The sequence below is a fragment of the Apteryx rowi genome, unplaced genomic scaffold, assembly GCF_003343035.1.
Source record: "Apteryx rowi isolate R43461 unplaced genomic scaffold, aptRow1 scaffold_438, whole genome shotgun sequence".
NCBI lineage: Eukaryota > Metazoa > Chordata > Aves > Apterygiformes > Apterygidae > Apteryx > Apteryx rowi.
The window spans coordinates 716370-735885 of NW_020450692.1; the positions used below are offsets into that span (position 1 = coordinate 716370).

At 37.0% G+C, this 19516-nt stretch overlaps 1 protein-coding gene across 1 annotated transcript in view; it reads left to right on the forward strand.

Annotated features, from left to right (window-relative positions):
* The window catches only part of ANK2 (ankyrin 2), a gene marked incomplete at its 3' end in the record, with an annotated part of 166806 nt that overhangs the window by 94899 nt on the left and 52391 nt on the right, over positions 1 to 19516 (forward strand). The window contains exons 23-27 of the mRNA XM_026076727.1: positions 9327 to 9471; positions 11443 to 11454; positions 14840 to 14942; positions 15566 to 15669; positions 19290 to 19331. Coding sequence (XP_025932512.1) covers positions 9327 to 9471; positions 11443 to 11454; positions 14840 to 14942; positions 15566 to 15669; positions 19290 to 19331 — 406 coding nt within the window. The remainder of the gene's footprint in view (positions 1 to 9326; positions 9472 to 11442; positions 11455 to 14839; positions 14943 to 15565; positions 15670 to 19289; positions 19332 to 19516) is intronic.

Sequence of the window (19516 nt, forward strand, 5' to 3'; positions counted from 1 at the left end):
TGCCTAAAAGTGGGGTTTGCTATCCATTTATGAATGCGGATCAGTGACAAGGTGGCATATCTGAGCTGTTGCATCGCTGAAGTACAACAAAAATGTGACATTAGATTCCCAAAAAAGAGTTCACAGCTAATCCATATCTGATTCCAACGGATTTCTAGTTAGAAAAAAAAAAGAAAATTCTATTTCTCATTGAAAAAATAATTTCCTGATTTTTTCCCAGTCTGGATAAAATATCAGCAAACAGAATTTTCAAACTGCTTTGTACATCTAGTTCCGATATAACCACACTCATAAAAGACCAAGGTCAAGGACTGAGAAATTACTGCTTTACAGATAGACACTTAAATAGGGTCAGGAATTGATTCCTGGCACTGCTGCTGATGCTTAGATGGCTTTGTGGAAGTCACTCCAATTGTCTTCAACCTCCACTTGTAGAATGGAATAATGATGAGCTGTGTTGCCTGACACTTTGGGATCTGTGAAGAAAATGCTGCATGTRTCTGTCTACCTATCTTTGTAACTGTCTGCCTGTAACTAACTAGCTACCTAGCTATTATTATGAACACTGCTCTTATAAAATGGTAATGTGCTCTGGTACCTAAGAATATTTTCTTGTCAAAATGTATTGCTTCATATGTCTGGAAACTGCAGCTTGCTCTTTGATAAACATATTGAATTCCTTAACAGCATCTATAACTGTTGTAAAGGATGCTAAAATGTAGCAGTGAATTTCCTGTGTGTCACCATACGTGGCCTTAGAATATGTTAATATTACTGTCACATGTGTGAGGAATGAGCAGTTAAATCTGGGCAGAATTTGTTGCTGTTGTGTGTACACGTAGTTCTGCTGAAGTAATGTCTTAATTAGACGAGACTTAAGGCATAATTTTCATAATAAAGTCTGGAAGTTAAAGTTGAAGCCAGTAACTGTTGTTGATTAGACTTGTCAGTTGCTGTTGCTGGGCATTAAAACACAGTAAAGCCAGAATAWTGCCACTGAATTAACTCAACCGTTTTATAGCTGGTAGTATAAACTGTAGACAAAGACAGTTGATTTACAGAAATAAATCTAAAGCTATCTATCAAAAGCTGAAACCGAGAAAGGGAAAGACATCTGTACTCACAAAAAAATAGCTGGTAAATAAGAGTTAATTCTTAAAATATTAATTACTGTGTCCACATTGAAAATATGCCAATATCTGTCCCTTATTTCCTAGTAAATTTTGAGCTTTAAATGACCTAAAAGGTTTGTTATGAGAATGATTTCTGGCTTGGTCATCTTAGCAATGTCATCCAAGATAAAGGGATGCTAATCTGAAAAGTTGTTTCTGTTTATATGGCATTCTTGAATTTATATATATTCTTTTATTTTTTGCCTGATCAGAATGAGCTTTGGGTTTTTTTTTGTTGTATTTGTTTATTGTTTTTACTTTTAAGTGCCAAATGTGCAAATTCAACAGGAAATCTGAAAACTGATTACCTTTTTTTTGTTTGTATGTTGTCAACACTAAATGTTCTCAATATTATGGTTAGCCGATCCATTTTTATACTTTTAAAAATATTGTAGCTTTGTTGATGGTGTTGCTAAGAAGTGTAAAAAAAGTAATAACTAGAGTTGACTGGGATTTTTGCATTGAAGAAGAAGATAGCTTTATAAACAAATGAAGAAGAATCTGATTTTGTCATTGGAAAGACTAATTTTATTCTTGGTGAGATAGATTTTGCTAAAGATTGAGCTCACTTGTCAACATTTTAATAATGAAAAACAGGAGATTGTGGGTAGGCTGCAAAAATTTTGGCAAAAGTTTTAAAGAAACTGGTGTTTTTCATTTGCATCAGTATTCTTCATAGAATAGACTTGACCAGATTGGCGATAATAAATGATGTCAGTGGAATGTGTAGGCATAACTAAAAGTGCAAGTGCACATTTGTTAGTACAAAGGAGGAAGGCAGGAGCATGACCAGGAGACACTACTGCATTTACCTATATGTTATTTTCCTAAATTGTTATTATATGAGCAATTATGAGCATCCAAGTAATTTCATCAGGGATTGAAAACATAGAGGGACCTACAACAGACTGTTCACTGAAGCAAATACTCCATCTAAATCATGATCAGCACATTAAAAAAGGGAAATGTGTTTTTGACTAGTCTTATTCATCTGATCTAAACTAATCTTTAAAGCTACCAGATGTTATTCCCACACATGATTGACAAAAACTGGATGTTTTTACATTTACATTAATCTTAATTAGCTAAAGATTTTATGGTTGCTGACAGTACTTAAAAATACTTTGTAAGTCAAAATGAGTCCTCCCAATCAGAGGAACATTACCACTCTGTGTAGAGAAAATGTCATGGCTGTTGTTCTCTCTGACCAGCATTATTGTGAAAGATGACTTGTGTGTCAGTACATAACATTTTACAAATCTTTTTGAAAGTGCTACGTAAAGACTGGTGCTTGCCATACGAATTTCCCAAAGGCAAAATCAGTAAGCACTTTGTATCCTTGGGAAAAAGCCAAAGACATTTTTTCCCTTTTCACTTCAACAAATGCAGAGTGTGGGTCAAAGATTTGTTCTGAGTCATAGATATCTCTCTCAGATGAAGCTTTCCTTGTTTAATGCCTAATCTAAGTGTTCCAAATTATGAGGAAATTTCCTGTTTTCATAGGTAATTTTGATCTGATTTAGAGTGAATTTTCTCCTCCTGTAAGAAGAAAACAGTGTTCTGGTGGAACAAAAAGCTAAATCAGTTCTCCATCACTTTCCCCAATATGTTCTTTTAATGTCATTTCCTGCTAAGAATTCTTTGTGGGATGTGCTTTATTTCTCTTGAAACCGTACAAGGAACTCATTCAAGTCCCAGCTTGAATGTACATTGCACAGTAGCCCCACCACACCTCAGACCTGTCAGCATGCCAGTTACTATCTGTGACCTTTCAAGGTTTCTGTGGCTTAGAGAGGGAGGAGTAGTTTATCCTGATCAAATTCTAAAAAGGCAGTGCTTGTATTTTGTTACCTAGTTCCAGCGTAACAGCTTTGTAAATGCCATAGCAGGCACCTGTCAAATACTAGAATTAATTTTGCAGTACATTAATTCAGGAGAAAACAGAATCCAGTCATCTTTCCTTCTGCARAGTCCCTGCAAGGTAGATGTATAGTTTTTTTTCTTTTCATTTGCTTCACTTTCGCTTTCTGCAAGTGCTTCGTTGAGCTATCAGTAGTTGACATGATGATTTGTGTAAAGTCATGTATGAAACTCTGCTTTCCTGACTGGCTAAAAGTACAGAAATATAGACCATTAGCCAAAGTTATTGTAACACCGGAAAATTCCTAATGTGCGTGGGCCATTAAACAGCAGATTGACTCTAGGGAACCAAAGSTTTCCAGGGAAAGTGTCAAGAGAACCCTGCATTATACATTCTATTAAAGATGCTTCAGGGCTTATATATTCCATAAAAAATTCATGCTTGCCATAGCTATCTATTCTCCATCTGTTACATTTAAGAAGCAACACTTTATATGGGGAGCTGTAGACTTATYTGCATGTGGCAAAGAAAACAATTATTTTGGCAAAATCGCATAACTGTATGTGGCTTTAAAAACATCTATTAAAAGCAATTTGTGGCAGTTTTTATCACAGCCCTCTTTCTTTCTCTTTTTTAACCTTTTCCTTTATTCTCTCTGTGCTTTGTGAGAAACAGTTCCAGAGGAATTCTGACACTGCAGTTGTTCTTTGCAATTCTCTTATGTAGCACTGTGGGAACTACGGCTTTGACCAGGTTTCCCTAAATGAGTTGACTCCGTAGATGGATATCCAGAATGATGCGGTGAACATTTTTAATCTGATTTCTTGATAACACATTTGCATGGTTCCCTGATAACAGTAGACAGGATAAGTTCTGAACAAAACTGGTCTGTTTAAGATACGCTAATTAAACACTTCTCCCATGAGCCAAAATTGACTTGCTAAGTGGAGAAGTGCATGTGACTGGCTGCCCCAAACTACTGTCTGTTAAATGGTATTTTGCATTTAAAACATGCTTTTGTTGAAAGATTTCAAAGTGGCTCATAATCATTACTTAATTTAATCTGTTATTTATGTAGGAAATATCACTCCCTTGTTAAAATGTAAGAAAGAAGCAAAATACAGGAGCATCACTGTAGTCCTCCAGTTATAATGACTGGATAAAATACTCTCTGTTCAGCCAAACTGTCACTGAAGGAGCAGATCTGTGGTCTCAGCATGTAGCCTGTTTTGTAGTCCATTCAGTGATTTATGGTGCTTAATACCTGTGCTCAAACTCGTGAAATCATCAGCATCAAAATTAGCTTTTTGTTTTCTCTGTACTATAAGGTTAGAGTAAGACAAATATTTACTAAATGAGAGGGCATCAGATGTTAAAAATTTTCCCAGGTACTTCTTTTCCTGCTAACAGGTATCTTAGAAATTAGCAATTGAGATCTGTTGCTGTATTTGGATATTGTGGTTCATAGTACACAGAAATAATGTGTGATTGGCATAAAATCTAAAAAAAAAAAGGAACAGAACAGTAAGAGTCATCACATGAATATTACTGACGAGCAAAATTTGATCAGTTGTGGAGCTTTTTGAGTTGGTTCTTTGGTTCTGTTTTAATGTAATCTTTTGAAGATAGTTCTATGTAGCTTTGACAGTGTCTAGCAATGGCATTTACTCTTGATGCCTAATCTGGGCAAATAGAAAAATCTTCAAGCGGCTGCATTTTTAAAGCTTATAGGGAAGGTTCCCATTCTTGCTTTGATGCCAGTACTTTGCCTCTCTTACTAACTGCACAGTCACCAGATATATGTAGGGCTGAATGCTTCTCACAGGCTAACCTGTGTGCTCCCTGCTTTGTGGCTGTGCAAGGCAGACTCTGTCACAGCCCTATGAAACTCAGCAGAATGATGCCATTGCTGCTATTTTATTTCAGTTTCTGTGGCAGCAATGTCTTAAAGTTCCTTCAGGTTCAGGGCTTCTAAGTTACTCAGAACTAGATGTTTAATTTTCCTGGAGTGCATCTGCAGCACAAAACAGCACAGCGCAGAAGTTCCCCAGTTAGTGCCAACCCGAGTTGCACAGCATGGTGCAGAGCTGTGCAGGGATACATGCTCAGGTCAGCTGCATGACACTGCTTCTGGGTTAATAGCCCCCGTGAGAGACAGCTTGTTTGCTCTGGCGCAGCACTCAATAGTTAGTTGTGGCTCTAGTGCTTCTGAACATGGGCTGGCATGTCTGCACAGCTCTGCGCTGTGGTACATAGGGATTCGCCAGTCCAATAATCCCTGTGTTACTGTCCACTGTTTACAGTAGGTGTGCCCTTAGTTGGCTTGATTATGACAAATACATTTTTAAAAATAATAGTGTTACTAACAGTGATCAAACTAGTCCTCACTTGTCCACCATTAGTTTATCAGGCCTTTCTTGCCTTAAGCATAGAATTCAAATCCTTAAGTTTATTTAATTTTCCCATTCTGCTTCTCAGATTTACTGTCTCTCTCTTTTTCACCTCTCCATTTAGTTTTCTACCCTCCCTTCCCCTCTCTTTACTCATCTTGTATCCAGTCCTGCAAAGTACTGAGTTCACAGCTCTGCAGAAGAGGCCACTTGATTTAATAGTTGTTGAAGGCAACCGACACCTCATAGAAATATTCAGCCTCTTCTTTAGCAGGTACACGGTTCCTTCTCATTTCTTCCTCAAAACAGGCCTATAACCTGCTAAATTTATACTGTCTTTGTGATCCCTTCTCCCAGCAACCTGTGACCCTTGCCAGTCCTCCTTTCATCTCTGTCCCCCATTTGTTTCCATTTTCTCACTTCAAGTGATCTCTCTTCCTCTTTGCTTTTTGTCTTTCCACCCCTTCTCGGAGGAGAGAAGAAAAAACCTCAAGTTTTGCAAACCTATACAAATATACGCATTCAGGTCTTCCAAGACATTAGTTTGGTCACTGGAAACAGATTAATAGACTGACCGGATCATTTGTGAGAGTGCAGTGAGACCATGACACTTTCTGTGTTATGGTCTGGAAAAGGTCCACCTATCATATTAGGAGTTATTTGCACTCTGCAAAGTAAAAAAAAATAGTGACAGCAAACATAAGGACTCAGATATTTGCCACTCTTTGCTTAGAAGTTAAATTAAGATTCCTAGGTTTGAGGATTTTTTTGTTTTCTACTTCCTGTTGTCACAGTGTCCTTACCTGCAAAACCCCTGCGTTTCTTTTAGGAGAGTCTAGGTACATAATACTTCCTTCTGTGCATTTTATTTCCTTTCAAAACTGCTCTAAAGAATATGATATTCAGAAATGCAGATCTGAACAAAATCATTAGAGATATTTGAGAGATGGGCAGTGGCAGTGATGTGGCCAAGGCTGAACAGGAATTCTGTAATTGGGGCGCAGTGCAAGTTCAGCCAGCCAGCGTTTTGTAGTCCATTTTCTCACATCAAATAAATCTCTGCAAGTCTGTTGATACAACTGAAGAAATTAAGGTGTTCTTTCAGGTAATGAGAAGGTATATCACTAAGTGGGTAACCTGTTGAAATCCACCTGTAAATTCCTAGTTGGCACTGGAAGTCATGGAACATCAATGTCAAGTGCTGTATGCATCATGAACTGCTTAATAAGTGGTGAAAACATGACTGTCATTAATTTGATGGGGAATGTGATGGCAGATGAATCGTTTCCAGCATAATTAAAAAGGGTAATTTCTTGCACCTCTACATAGCTACCATCTGGTAAGATCTGCTGTGTGAAGAAAGGTCATGGTCAGCTGAATATATAATTTCTTCTCAGCAGACAACATGTCTTTGCATGTTTTTGTGCAAATTCCAGTACAAAGAATTGATTGAGACTCAGGAATATAGCTGTGTCAGATATTTAAATGACAGTGCAGTATTACTGGCAGGGTGAATGAGTGCTTGTTACACAGACTCAAAATAATTTGCTTTGCGTATGTGCAGTTGCCCTGCAAATCAGGAATTCAGACACTGAGGTATCCACAGTTACATGAAATGCTACATTGCTACACAGTCATTCGGACTTAACACACCAGTTGTTCTTCATACAGTAGGCTGCGCACTATTTGTTTTGGGTTTTTTTKGGGGGGGACGCTGGGAGGGAGGGTGTTTCTCTTATTAAGGAAAGATGGAAGGGCGCCGGGGGTTGTGGGGAGTGACTTTAACTTCCAGCTCATTGTCTCAAGACTAGTGTACTAGCACGTAAGCTGTAATACCAACAGATAGATGTTTAGAAAACATCGTAAAATATTCATGGATAGTCTTATTACTGTTTGCAGATGTTCACATCATACAAAACAGCTAGTGTTACTTAGCCCCATTATTGACAACTCTTAGATGAGAGGCCAAAATTGAAATGCGAGTAGAGTTTGGGTTTTTTTTTTTTTGTAAAGGATGTGGGTGTGATGAAAGCAGTGAAGATTTTGCCTTTGTTTCTATTATGGATGGAATGTCTGGCATGAATATAAGTATCTAGTTTATTTGAAATATAACTTGAAATTCCTTTTATTGTTTGATTAACAGCATTGGCTTAATATCTTCCAAGTTTTCACTAAGCCCTGTGCTTTATATTGTGACATTCCCAGGAAACAGGAGGCATCATCTGTCGGAAGACAGGAAACATGCAATGATTAAATGCATTTTATTGTTTTCTGTGAAACAGTGCCCAGTTTCTCCCTCTTAATGTGGGCAGGTGGAATTTTCAAGGGCTTTTGTTATTATACTGAAAAGATTTAGGCCTCCTTTTTACATATGATATTTGTGTACATATACACAAACTCTTTAAAAGCCCTCAGATTATTTGGTCTTAGATGAAAAATTATGCATGTCTTTATCAGATGAAAAATCAAGCTAGAAAAACTAGTTTGATTGGTTTCATGAAAAGGARTAATGAGATTTCTGCCTTCGGAAGTGAGCGCCACTCATACAGATTGCAATGCTAATAACATTTTGCAAGGAAAAAATTGATGCTTTACCAGAAATAACAGCAGTAAAAATAATTGCTTAATTGCAATATTGCTTTATTAGGACTTTATATCACAGAAGTGGCAACTATCCTGATGCCCAAATGGATTCTCCATGCAAAGCATGGATATCAGTTGTCTAACCTTTAATACCACCCTCCAGGTGCTTCCCAGCATGTCAGGGTGGATTGCCACAGTTAGGATGTGTAGTAGCCTTTGAAGACTTTGCTTCTGTATTACAGCTGCAATCTGCTTCATGTAACTAGGCATGAGCTTCAGTTTCTTGACATTTGCCAATGCAGCTCAGAATATGAGAAAACTTGAAGATGTTGGGTGGGCTGCGGTCATACTGTGGGATTCTGCGGGTTGCCCTGAGTCCCTGGTGGGCTCATGCATCAGTAATTAATGGTTGGGAAGTGGCTGGAAAGATACAGATATAAATACATCTCCAGGCAGAAACTGCAGGGGGAAACCATGTTGCAAATGGGAATGAGAAGAAACGTTTACATGCTACTTGGCAATGTAAGCTGTTTTATTAGTCTGCTGAGGAAAACCAAACTGTGACATCATATAGACAGTATTTCCTGGGGAAAATCATCTGGGAGCTAAAAAAATAAATTAAATCTGTTGATATTCAGAATATATGCRAAAAGGATAATATATGGGATAATCTAATATCATTTAGGCTTTGATTCATTTTGAATTATTTTCTGCTTAATGAGCAATAGCACCTATGCATATGGATTTATTTCCAGTTTCTGTATATTGCCATGTTTTAGAAATAAAAATTTTTTGCTGATTGCGTAAGGGTGTTGGAACTTGGATGAGAGAGCTTCATATGATATGGAGTTTGGACAGTGGAGAGTTTAAATTAGGATTTGAAGCTATCAGGCATAGGGCCAGAGAAAACAACTTTTCAGATGAAAACACATAGCATACCATCAAACAAGTGGTTATGTTTCATCTTAAAGTGTCAGGAAGTGACACATTATAGCTATCACCAGAGAGCTAAGATAGATAAAGGAACAACAAAGAAACCATGCTTTGCAGAGCAGCAAAGAAATATGCCCCTTACCAGTATGTGCAACAGCAAAATTTAGATTAAATCCAGTTGATTATTCACCTTGATTTTGATTTTTTTGTTTATCCTGCTTGATGTGCCGGTTTTGTTAAGTACATTAATTGCTTGTGGATTGCAGTGTTTCCTGAGTGGAAATTGCCTTCTTGTTCTTCTTGCCATCCAGCTGTTAGCTCCCAACATGTAAGTGAAATCAAACTTGTGGTGCGCTTATCTCTTTCCTTTCTGTATTTGGTTTTAAGGTGATGACACAATGACAGGAGATGGAGGAGAGTACCTTAGGCCAGAAGACCTCAAAGAACTAGGAGACGACTCTTTACCAAGCAGCCAGTTTCTAGATGGTATGAACTACCTGAGGTACAGCTTGGAAGGAGGACGATCTGACAGGTATTTGCCTGGGCACATACAGCAATTCTAGATGTACTTTGTTATAAATGTCCCTTTGTTAGTGTTTTTAACTCGAGGTAGATCTGGAATGCACTCGTCAAGCTTTCTTTTTTAGGAATGTCAGTGTGCCAACTGTCGCTTTGCAGAAGCGTGTGTGATCAGAAGGAATATTTCCTGACCAGTCCAGAAACAGATACATTTGGCACTAATACTCTACTCAGAGTCTAGGAAAGAATTTATTTGTGATTCCTATCTGGATCTTTAAAAGGCAAGGCTTGCTTTTTTGTCTTTGTGTTTGGGCAAAGGAAGAACAGTGTAGTCGACTATGGAAAGGGCTCATGAATCATCCCAATCTCCTCCTGCCGTGAGTCAGGGAATGGGTGGGTAGGTGGACAGGGTGTTTCAGYGTTTAGGTGACTTTTTTGAATTGTTTGTGGGCTATAGCTATAAGGAAAGGAACAACATACTTAGTCATTCCACATTAGACTGGTAGTCAATATATTGTCAGCAAGCATGTTGACTCTTGCCCTGTTTCCTCATGGTCAAATTAACGGGAAAGAGAGTAATTTTCCTTCCATTGACACAGCACAATATTTAAGCACTGAATAAAAATAAAWTTGCATTAGAAATAAGAAGGTGTGTTCAGTCCAGAAAACATTGGCTTGAATATATCTATCAAGTTGAACTGAGATCTAGATTTATTTGTGAAATAATAATGCCTGTAACTTAAGTATTTCTGATTTTGAGTCAAACATTATAAAAGCACAAAAAAAATGAGACGGAGGAGAGAGGGCTCTATGCTTTAAAAAGATCTTTTGTAATTTAGAGAATGTCACTGTAGTCTACATGAAATATGGGGTTCCATTTTCAAAATGAGAGCTTTTACTAGTGAGTATAAATGTAGATTAAGGTACCTAATCTGGCAGATTAATACCCACAGTTCTGATTTAGAATAGGCTACCCAGGCATTCCTGTTCGAAAATGTCAATGTCTGGTTTAAATCAGTAATGTCTCCAGATTTATCATGTTTAGAATGACTGAAGGAGGGGAAAAAAATGGCTGAGATCTTGGCAACAGAAAGGATTTTTAGCCTTCTTCATTTTCCAGTCTTCATTGTTATTCTGGCAGCATTTCCCAAGCTCAGTGAAATTAGTAGGATCCATTCTGTTTACTTCAGTAGGCTATGAATTGGTCTTGGAACAAAAGATGTCAGGAAACAGTTCAGTTTGCCTCACAGCATGTCTAAATCCCTCATCATTCAGGCCTTCTAAACTTGGAGTCTTCTGGTTTTTAGACAGCTCCAGTAAATCCACTGAAAATTAAGTGACTGTTGCTTTTGAGTCTCAGAGGGTGTTTATGAACTACATCAGGATGCTTAAAAATCAAAACATTTCACCATTATCATGCTCTTTCAATGGTAACAATGTTTTATTTATTTTAAGATACTGTATAGGAATGATTGTGCAGTCAAGTGTTAAGCCTGTTTCTGCTCTTTAGAATAGTTTAGCTTTTAGATACACTCTATGGATTTCAGTAGATTTTCACTGACGTATAATTGATACTTAAATGTGTCCTGTTTTCTGTTGTATGGAAATGATTTCACATCCCCTATCAAGTATGGTTGCATTGAAACAAAGCAAAATGATACACAGAGGTAGAATGAAGGAAAAAGGTGCATCTTTTAAACTCCATGATCTCATTTTCTGTCACTGTCAGGTTATTGTTTATAAGAATTTTCACAGAGACTACTTAAATTATTTTGCTTTTGCTGTAATATAACTTTCATTGCATTACACTGACTTTGGTTTTTCAAGAAATTCAGCAAAGCAAAATAATATAAGCAGCCTGTAGTCATGTAATCTTATGCATTAAACAATTCGATTTAAAAACATATATTTTTCTTTTGTAACCATCTTCCCTATTTATTTCATTTCTCTCTCCCCTTCATTCTTTTTCATATGCTTTCATTAGCACCATGCCCAGGTAGGTATTACATAGCATGAAAATATGTCATCCCTATATACTTTAATGGCACCTGTCTCTGTTCATCCATTTTGGAGGCCTGCTGCACACCGGAATGTTGATTTTGAGAAGACATTGCTGTTGGAGGTAGTTATAGTTTCAGATGAGTATGATATGCAGTGGTAAATACTGATCCACCAGTACTCTCCATCTAGGAAGTTCGTAGTATGATATAGCTACTGTCTTATRGAAAGTTCCCTGATTCCTGTAAAGATACTGTTAGCAAGAATCAGGGGAGTTGCGCTAGACCACAATAGCTGGTAGCTGTCCTTCTGTCATCGTGCTGCTGAAGTAGTTAGCTGTTTTCCTTTCCTATGTGGAGAAGCAGTGGTAGAATAAAAATGAAGAGAATGGACTATATTAGCTGGATTCTCCCTCTGGATATATGACAGCAAGAAATGATTCAGGCTATATCAGATCACCACTGTTTGAAAAGACTCATATTCAGTGTAGGTCCCATCTACTCTCCTGAACTGTGACAGGTGTGAGGAAGGCTTTCAGTCTTTAAATAGAGAAACGTTTTCAAGACTGATTTATACAATTTTCAGTGGTAGCAGGTTCTTTTCCAAGGTTTTTGAAACACCATATACTGCTAACAACCAGTAGACTCAGATGGACTGAGAGACTGCTAGAGCTCTGTCTAGGGTGGCAAGTGGATGTGCACTGCAATGTGGTCTCCCCATCACCCAGATCAAAAATGTGACTGGAGTATACAGCTGCTCTTTTCTGGACACCACCTGGGGTTCATGTAAGGCTTAGAAGGGGTGGGTGAGACGTGCCTGTGCCTTCCCTGACATGGGCAAGACGCACACTCCTGTGCAGGAGCTCTGTAGTGTTCCTGGGTTTCACAGTGCAAATGTCGTCTCTGTGCCTGAACAGATGGCCCCACCACCCCTGCAACTGAGAATTAACAGCCAGATTTGACAAGAATCTGTATTTAGGTGTGTCATCTGTCTCACTGAGGGTAATTTTTTTACAGGATTCCTGAAGAGCTATTAGGATAACAGATAATATACATACCTCTTAACTGGTTCTTTCTAGTGCCACTATCTTTATTCCTAAGTCTCAGAAACACAGGCCTTAACTACTGGTTTGCTCTTCRTGTAGCTAGTGCACTGCACAAAAGAGGGACAGTGTCACCTCAAGATTAGTTTTGAAATGAAGTGTAGTAGAAAATTTAAACTTGTAATTTGCTGCAGACCTCAGTCAGGCTTGTATAACTATCTTGCCTATTGGTAAAGTCCATAGCCTCAATGTGCTGGAACCTACATGCATGTACCGCATACTGGATATGTAGTGGGCTAGTTTTAGTGGTGGTAGTAGCAATGTCAGGTACTTACAGAAGAATATGGACAAAATCAGCATACGGACAAGCAGTCGAATCTTGTACATACTTCCTTTCATTCAGTATCTATGCCAGACATGACATTAGCTGAATGGCAGTACCTACAACTTGGATGGCAAACTTCTTGCAAGCATTGCATGGCACTGTAAACTAGTTCTGAAAGTATCAAATATTAAAATGAATAAAGGATGATGATGGCAAATGGGGTCTGCTACTGAAGGTTATTTTTCACCTAAAGAACAAATGTTTACCTGAAGTACTGTTGTTATGAATAAGCAAAGTGTACTCTGCCTACCTAATTTACACTAAAATGTAAAAAAAAAAAAGCACTATATATGTAATCAAAATACCCTTCAGTCAAGATTCCCTTTTACAACTTTTTTCTGAAATAAGTTATATGCAGACAGAAGTGTTGTTTTAATGGAATCAAAATTTTATTACAGAAACACATAATCCCAATAATACACTGCATATCAACCTTACACATTTCACCTCTTCCATTTGTCTGGGTGAAAAATATTTCATGACATGCAAGAGAGATATCATTTGTTATTGGTTTTTTTTCTCACAACACCTTCCCAAGGCTGATATTTGTGTAATACTTATCTTTCCTTTCAATTTTGTACAATCCATTGATTTTGCTAAATGTGCCATTGATATATGCCAATGATCAATAGTATTGATCATTCTTTCAGTATTATATATTTCTAATAAAAATAAGATAACCATTTGCTTTTAAAAATGGATCCTAAAAAATAGTATTGAGTGAGTGTAGCTATATTAAACAAGCCTGACTGGCGTGACTCAGATAGTAAAATCTGATTTCCAACAAGATCTGCATTTAAAGGCATTTAAATCTCATGTCCATAGAGTAAACATGACATTTTTATTACCAACTGCTGAAAACTTAATTATCCTTTAAAAACCTACTTATATAGATAAATGGCCTATTATTCTGATCCTGTATGTCAGTCATTATGAGCATTACTCATGGAGGGATAAAGCATGAAAATAAAACTCCTCCCTTCAGATGTGTGCACTGTATTCCTCAGGGTATCAAACAACATCAGAGTGCACTTACAACATCTGAAGATGGCCGATCTATTTTTAAAAAAATAACTATCGTAATACTATAGATAGTAAATATCTGAAGGACAGAAATAGTACTATTTGGTAGCAGAAACCCCATTTACCTCAATACGTCCTTGTTGTGGTGTCTTTTTTTTTTTTTTTGGTCTTTTTTGCTTTTTGCTAGTGGATCCTGCAGTTAAATTCTGAGCCAGTGCTTGGAAGCAGCTTATTACTGCCTTGCATCTCTCATTGCTACAGCAACCAGTTTTCTGTAAAGCTGTTTACTTACAAAGAAAACAGTGCTCACATTTTGGATTGCCTTTCTCAAGATGCTCTTGGTGTACAGAGGAGGAATTTTGTTTTACACAGGAGCATGTGGCTGGCCACAATTCATGTTGCTGTGTGTACCTTCCAGGGGACAATATCAAGGTTACTCATTTACAGTTTCAATGGGAGAGAGTAGGTCAGAACAAAGCTTCAGAAAGAGTCATTTCAGCTTTTCTTTGGATATTAGCATTTTGGTTTTCCTGTGTGGTTTGCTTACGTTACATGGCAGGAGAGATAACACCTTCAAAGAGCCTCAGAAGGAATTCCTGCTCTTTATTATACAGAAACTATTAAGCCACAAAGCCAAGTATAAAGCATTTCTGAATATAAAATAGACTGTAATCTAGATTAATCTCTAGGTTATTCATCTGAAGCAAATAAGAAAAATCAATTGAAAGACTGTGGCTCTTGGTCAGAAAGGTAGCATAACACAGAGATTTGTAAAGCTCTGTTTTTTCCCCCCATATATATACTCCCCCTGGAAGTTGCATYGTATTTGCTAATAGCACGCTTTTTTCATTCTCCCACTTGATCTGTCACCACACCTTTACAACATCATCTGTACTGCTGATATATTGCTATGGCATCTTACCAACCTGCCAGCCTGCGATCCTTCAGTTCAGACAGGTCYCACACACTGAGCCATGCCTCCTACCTGAGGGACAGTGCCATGATTGATGACACAGTGGTAATCCCCAGCCAGCAGGTAAGCAAATTCTCTTAAGTTCACCCTGCTGTTGGACAAATATGGAAATAAGAAAAGATTACTGTGTGGATTGTACTAATGGTATAACATAGTATGTGCTGCTTTGTTTCTTATAATGTAAATCTCTCCAATTTCAGTTGATATTTAATGGCACATTATATTGTGCAATATTAAACTCTATTCCAAAATAAGTGGATAAGCCGTATTAATGTAATACATGGACTGTCTATATAATATTCTTCATTTTATGTGATTTAAAAAAAGTATTAACAGTCACTGGGCCAAATATTCAGGTGATCTAACAAACTCAAAGACATTTTCCTCAAAGATACTACCCTGATGAAGCATGCCTGTAGTGAAAAAATGATTTAGAAATTATTAATTTGGTAAATCACAGCATTCCTATTCACTGGGACCAGTAACACACATGCTTGCTCTGAGGAAGTACAAAATGTTACAGTAAGGAGTTTCTAATATCATAATGCTATTATTACTTCTTTTTGTTTTATTTTAAAAAATGCTAAAACTGTTTAGGTACTACTAGGCAAAGTACATCTTTTTATTGTTTGGTTGGTTAATTGATTTTATTGTAGTAAAATGAAGGGGTTTTTTTGCTTATCAAGGTAACGACTCTGGCCAAAGAAGCTGAAAGGAATTCATATCGCTTAAGCTGGGGCCCTGAAAACTTGGACAATGTGGCGCTCTCTTCCAGCCCTATTCATTCAGGGTGAGTGTATCAATTAGCATTATACTAAATAAATAAATAAATAAATGAGGAGTAGAATACCTGCAGTGGCAGCAGCTTCAGCTAATGCTTAGTTAGGAGTTAAATTTTTCTTCATTGCCTCCTAGAACTGGCAATAAATTGTTATGATCACTTAAGTTCTGCCAGTCATGCAAGTCTGAGTACAGACTTGTGGAAGACTATCCAGTGGAAGTCAGTGTGTTGATGCCAGTGAGCCCACTGTCTAGATTTGAGAGGAATGAGAGGGAATTCACAAACACGCATGTTCATCTGCGTGGGTTTTATGGAGAAATCACAAATACAGTGCTTGTTTAAAGTTAGTGATAATTGAGACCAATGGCCTAATCAGTCCAGATGGTGAGTGCTTCCCATGCTAATGAAGTAGTTTAGGTAAGCTCCAACTCTAGGTTGTCAGGATTACTAATAAAAAGCTAAGGATTTTAAATTACCAGAAGCAAGTAATATTCAGGCAACCTAAAGACTATATGGCTTACACATATTTGGCCACTATGTTCRTGTATCCTCACAGTTGATTCTTTTGTAAGTCTTTGCATTCATATAAGCTCGTTGAAATGGAACAAGATGGATTGAAATGCAGGCCCAGCCAAATTCATTCTTATAAAGGTTATCCTGCTTGGCCTCAAAGCCTGTGAGAGCATTAGTTTTAAGTACTCTTACTTGCTGTGTTTTAAGTAATCTTATTCTTTACACTGAGTTCCACATTTGTGTCCTGCCATCAGATTTGATGAGGCATGTACCTATGAATTCATAATGAAGTGCTGTCATACAAAGGCATTTCATTTCCATGGAGCTATGTCCCATGTAGTACTGCTGAACATCATGAGAAAGACTTCTTGTTAACCTCAAATGATTTTACAACAATCTTTAGTCTGCATCTTTCAAAAGTAACACTGGAGTCCAATTTGGAATGACTGGTGGTCCTGGTCCAGAAGAGGAACAATATTGTCATAACTGGGATTGTAAATTAACTAATTCATGGCATATACGGGAGGTTTGTATGTTAGCTGGTAGCTGTTTATTTGACTGTGGCCAGTGTTGTTTGGATTTGTTTTTCCTGAGCTCTAAAACTAACAACCAAAATGAAAATACTTAACTTGCACAGCACATATATGTTAATGCATATGCCATGATCTAAGCTTTCAAATTGTTTTCATGGCTTATTCTAACCCTAAATAGTTTGCAGGCTTTTTCCAAAGGATGTATTACTTTTCACTTTCAGAAAGATAGGTCTGTACAGTGATTGCTGAGGATGAATTAAATACTTTCCAGAAGATTAGTGTTTGTTTCTTGGATGTGCAGTCGTTTTGTGTTTTTATCCAAAGAAAAATTAGTGATATTTTAGCTCCTCTTAGATGACCAGGATGCCAGTGGTAGAGTAAGAATATCTAACTTCAATAGAAACGACTCCCTCTGCAACCTTGTATGAAATAGTAATATTTAACACAACACAATTCTGTTCTTCTTTTTATATATCCCAACTAACCTGCCAATAAATATTTTAAAAAGACACCTATAATAACAATTACTCAGCCTTTGGGAAAGACTGCACAACACTTCATTTTTATCTTGCTTGGATTTAGCCGAGTCATTAAGTTATCATGTACTATAAACTTGTGAGGTGCATCTTAATTGCATCTTCTTTTGGAAAATACATTGCCTACTAGAGTTCCAGTTGTAACACCTTATTTTAAAACTGAAACAACTGAAAAAGTGCTATATGCATAGTTGTTGCATTCACTTAGCTGAAACAACAGACACATTTATAATTTACACCCCTTCTGTCACCTACAGCCTCCTTCATATACAGACAGGCGCCATCCTTACTAGGTTCTTAGGAACTAGCAACACTGTTGAAATTTCAGTTGCATGCCTTGAAATAGTATACTTCTATTACAAAAGAAAAGTCTTTACTTAGTGTTTGAAAACAAATGCTTTATAACATTTTTAGTGGCCTTAAGCAAGGATATGGTCTTATGTGTTTGCCCAAGACATGGGATATATATTGAATTTAGACCACGTTTTTATAAAGTAATTCATCAGAGAGGTACTGGGTAGTAATTTATTTGGTGCAGATCATCTTTATTTTGTGCTCTGTGCAATCTGAAAAAAGACTAACACTGCTTTTGCTCTGCAGTACTTCAGTGGCTAACCCCAAATTGTTGGGTTCTTATTGAGCTCCCCTTGTAGGGAAGTGTTTCTGTTAATCACAGTGACACCCACAGGCAAAGGGATGAATTTATAAAGAACTGTTGTCTTATTGATATGGAATTTCATAGGCATATATTTCAACCTTTGTATAACTAACCAAAGCATCTCCTACATCTGAAATTTCAGAAGGGGAAAGCATTTTAACCTCTCTCTAAAATTTAAATAGAATTATTGTTTCAATATGTAGATAATTTCATCAATGTGACATAAGAAAAGCAAAGTCTTTGGTAAGAATCTCTGACAGCCATTTCAAAACCAAGAAATTATTCTCTTCTAAGGGGTAACACTTTTTTGGTGCACACAATCTCAACATAAACATCTGGTAATTTTACACAGTTAGCTGTTTCTGAATATTTTCGTACGTTGGCTTAAAGTAGAAGTATAAATTCCTGCAGTTTTATAATTTTCCCAATTACATTTAAACCGCCTTTCAGTAAATCAGATTTGCTTCTTCTGATAAAACTGTGAGATCCTACATATTCAGCAAAGTTAAAGATCTTTCAATACGTCATAGATTTTGGATGCTATATATCCAATAAGGTAGAGTTTTACTGCTTTGCTGATAATATTAGGGGATACTGTGTATCCTGTTCAAGTATTACAAGAGACAGAAGTAATGCCTACATAAACGCAAGTGTGTTTCACAGTTTCAATCTCATACTTCACAATATCCTATTGTGGAAGGGCATATAATATTTTCATTAAGTTGGAAGGCAAAACACAGTGAACTGAAAGGTTTCTTTTCACTTGCACCATTTAGACATTGTTGCCACTGTTATATTCTTGTGTCTTTATCATCCACAGTAGTTAAGTGTGAATGGTAAAGATAAGGCTGAGTGCAATTGTGTGATTTTAAAGTATAGATGATGTGCAAAATTATTATGTTGTGTTTCGTACCTGAGTTCTAATGATATGGTGAACAAAAGCTCCCAATTTCGTTGTGTTAGATTGTATTACTAAGAATTTTCATGACACATGAGAAGATATGGTAGATAAGAAGAAAGGCAATTTTGTCACATTGTCAATAACATGGCACTGAGAGCAAGGAGCTTTAGGTAATGCTCTGATACTAACTTGCTTCTGTGTTCTACAGCAAGTTAGGCAGCAGCTCTGCAGTTTCTCTGAGTCTAATATGGTCATAATAAAATTCCTGTTTAATGAGAAATATTGATTTAATTTGATGAAGAAGAGATTAGTCTGATAAATAGATGATCCAAATGTATCAGTATTTGCATCTGATGAAATGAAACAGCTGGGCTTTTATTGGTGAATTTACCTTTCTGGAAGTTGTTGCTTCCATCAATGAAAAGGGGAAAAAGACAAGTGAGTCAGCAGCTGAAACACTGACAAATAATGTGAATTATCATTCTTAGCTGCCTGTCTGCAAAAAAGGAGACTGGATCCATGCTAACAAGGTAAACAAAATATGTTTCAAGTGTTATATTTTGAATCTATAGTATTGTTTTCTCCAATGTGACATTCATTTCCTAGAAATCGTCATGGAAACAGGACCTGGCAGCTACCARCTGAGAGTCGTTTTTAAAATACGCAAGACTAAACGATTTCAAAATATATTGTAGCCTTTATGAACCTCTATTCA